Source organism: Solanum tuberosum, unplaced genomic scaffold (genome assembly GCF_000226075.1).
Source record: "Solanum tuberosum cultivar DM 1-3 516 R44 unplaced genomic scaffold, SolTub_3.0 scf00379, whole genome shotgun sequence".
Taxonomy (NCBI): Eukaryota; Viridiplantae; Streptophyta; class Magnoliopsida; order Solanales; family Solanaceae; genus Solanum; species Solanum tuberosum.
The window spans coordinates 563,151-565,159 of record NW_006239309.1 but is presented as its reverse complement, the minus strand read 5'-3'; the positions used below and the strand labels follow the sequence as shown (position 1 = coordinate 565,159).

Sequence of the window (2,009 nt, the reverse complement as noted above, 5' to 3'; positions counted from 1 at the left end):
AGTTGTAAGATTTTGATAGTGTTATGTTCTTTTGACAGTCTGATTCGAATATATATAAGAGCTTAAAGAGGCTTCAAATGATGGCTTTGTCCGTGGAGATTCTGCAGGTTTGATCTTTTACCAATGTATAGATTTGATTTGCAATTTCTTTTATCAGCAATTCGTACTCAACGTATATATTTTTATATCAGAACACAGAAATTGGGAAGTATGTTAATACTCTCAGATGGCACAACTCAAAAAATATTCGATGTCTGGTCAGGAAGATGGTCAAGTATGTCACTCTTTCTTTATTGCTGCTGAACTACGACATGATGCTTCATTTAATATAGTTTTGAACAATATTTCTTTTTGAGTTATCGCACCATTTTGTCATCACTTGCAGCTTTTGTTGGATTTTCATATCGTTTTCTATTAATTTACATGCTAGCGTGGATATTACAGGGAGTGTGATGATGTCCTTACCTTATATGTACAGTTTTCAGTACTATTAAGTAATCGGAGCATATACCTAGTTTCACCACTTTGTGCACTTAACCGTGACTTTTTGTGTTTGATTGTGGTTATATAAGAAACTGTCGTTGTGTAGAAACATTGATTGTTCCCTTACAATGACTTAAATTAGACTGGATGGATATGGTAAACGAGTGTCGTTGTGTTTATTCATTTCTCATGCATCACAGGGGATGGATTGAAATGTTACAAGAGTGGATGGATGCTCGAGCAACATTAACAGGTCCTCCAAAATTTAGTGTTCTGTATTCTATGTTTAAGGTCATTATTGAAGTCTAATGTGGTGAGTTGTGAAATTATTGGTACAGAAAGGAAATCTGAGTCCACGAAAGCATTCGTTGTTGATGAAGAAGACGGAGGACTTCCTGTCCCACCCTTGGACGACATACTTTCCTTTTTACGCAGACAACTTCAATCGAGCTGTCACAAGTATGCCTAACGTCTTACCTTTCTTCGACAAAATCATTTATCTTTATCTTCATGATTGAAATCATTTATATATTAAATGTAGATCTTTGATGGCATGGATGATGATGGAAGTGAGTAGAAACTTTTGTCCTTATAATAATTTCAAATCTAGTCTTTTCTATTCGATTCTTCATCTAATCGTGGATTTTCTTTCAGATGTTATAATCAGCGTGGGCCAAAAGGACGAGCAAGAAAAGAAACAAACTTCAGTACTTGTCAAACCAAATAAGCCTCCCGGAGGCAACTCAGGACGTGGAAGACCAACTAAGCCAACACTCGAACAGAAGCTCAACAATGATCATGAAATGAAACTCCAGGAGAAATCTGACCAAAGAAAAATTCAAACAAGGCCTGTGCCTACTCAACAAAACGTGAGTGCTCGAAGGGTGTCAATTTCTAGTTCATGTAAAGCTTCGATTTCTAACTAACAGTTCATCATTTTGTTGTATCAGAAACTGAAATGCCCCGATGAGGATGCAGAACATTTGAAACTTGAGGCCACAAAGCGAAAGCTCCATGAGTGTTACCAAGAAGTTGAAAATGGTTAGTTTGGTTTCTTATAGCGCGTAGACTTAAATAACTCATCGTGCACTACAAAACATGTGATGATATTTCCTTATTGATTGTTCTTCAGCAAAGAGGCAGAGGACTGTTCAAGTAATGAAGTTGAAGGACATACCCAAGCAAGGCCGTGGCATTAGAAAGCCTCATAATAGGCCTTTGGTAAATAGGCGTCAATGAATCATTTCTTCGCCTTTACTAGTCAATCTTGTGGAGGAGCATCGTCAGTGAAGACTCGTGTCAATGGTATCAGCTAATAACTCAAGATATAGTGGATCTCGTCTAGTTAGGAGAGGTGCGCGTTTTGAAATGTTGTCCAAATTATACATTTTCCTGTTTGAAGGACCTGAATTGTACCCCCATTTTTCGACTTTTTTGAACATTAGCCTGCCCTATTTTGTTTCTTTCATTGAAATGCCCTGAATTGCATAGTTTCACATCTATTATACGAATGGGTGCATTTGTCA

General features: G+C 37.2%; 1 protein-coding gene across 1 annotated transcript; it reads left to right on the top strand.

Annotated features, from left to right (window-relative positions):
- Positions 1 to 212: 212 nt before the first annotated feature.
- LOC107057843 (probable mediator of RNA polymerase II transcription subunit 26b) lies at positions 213 to 1,929 on the top strand. Its single transcript, XM_015302888.1, has 7 exons — positions 213 to 274; positions 684 to 736; positions 822 to 942; positions 1,025 to 1,052; positions 1,138 to 1,352; positions 1,434 to 1,524; positions 1,616 to 1,929. Exons 4-7 carry the CDS (start codon positions 1,037 to 1,039, stop codon positions 1,720 to 1,722), a joined length of 429 nt encoding a protein of 142 aa, XP_015158374.1. The 5' UTR covers positions 213 to 274; positions 684 to 736; positions 822 to 942; positions 1,025 to 1,036; the 3' UTR covers positions 1,723 to 1,929.
- Positions 1,930 to 2,009: the final 80 nt, after the last annotated feature.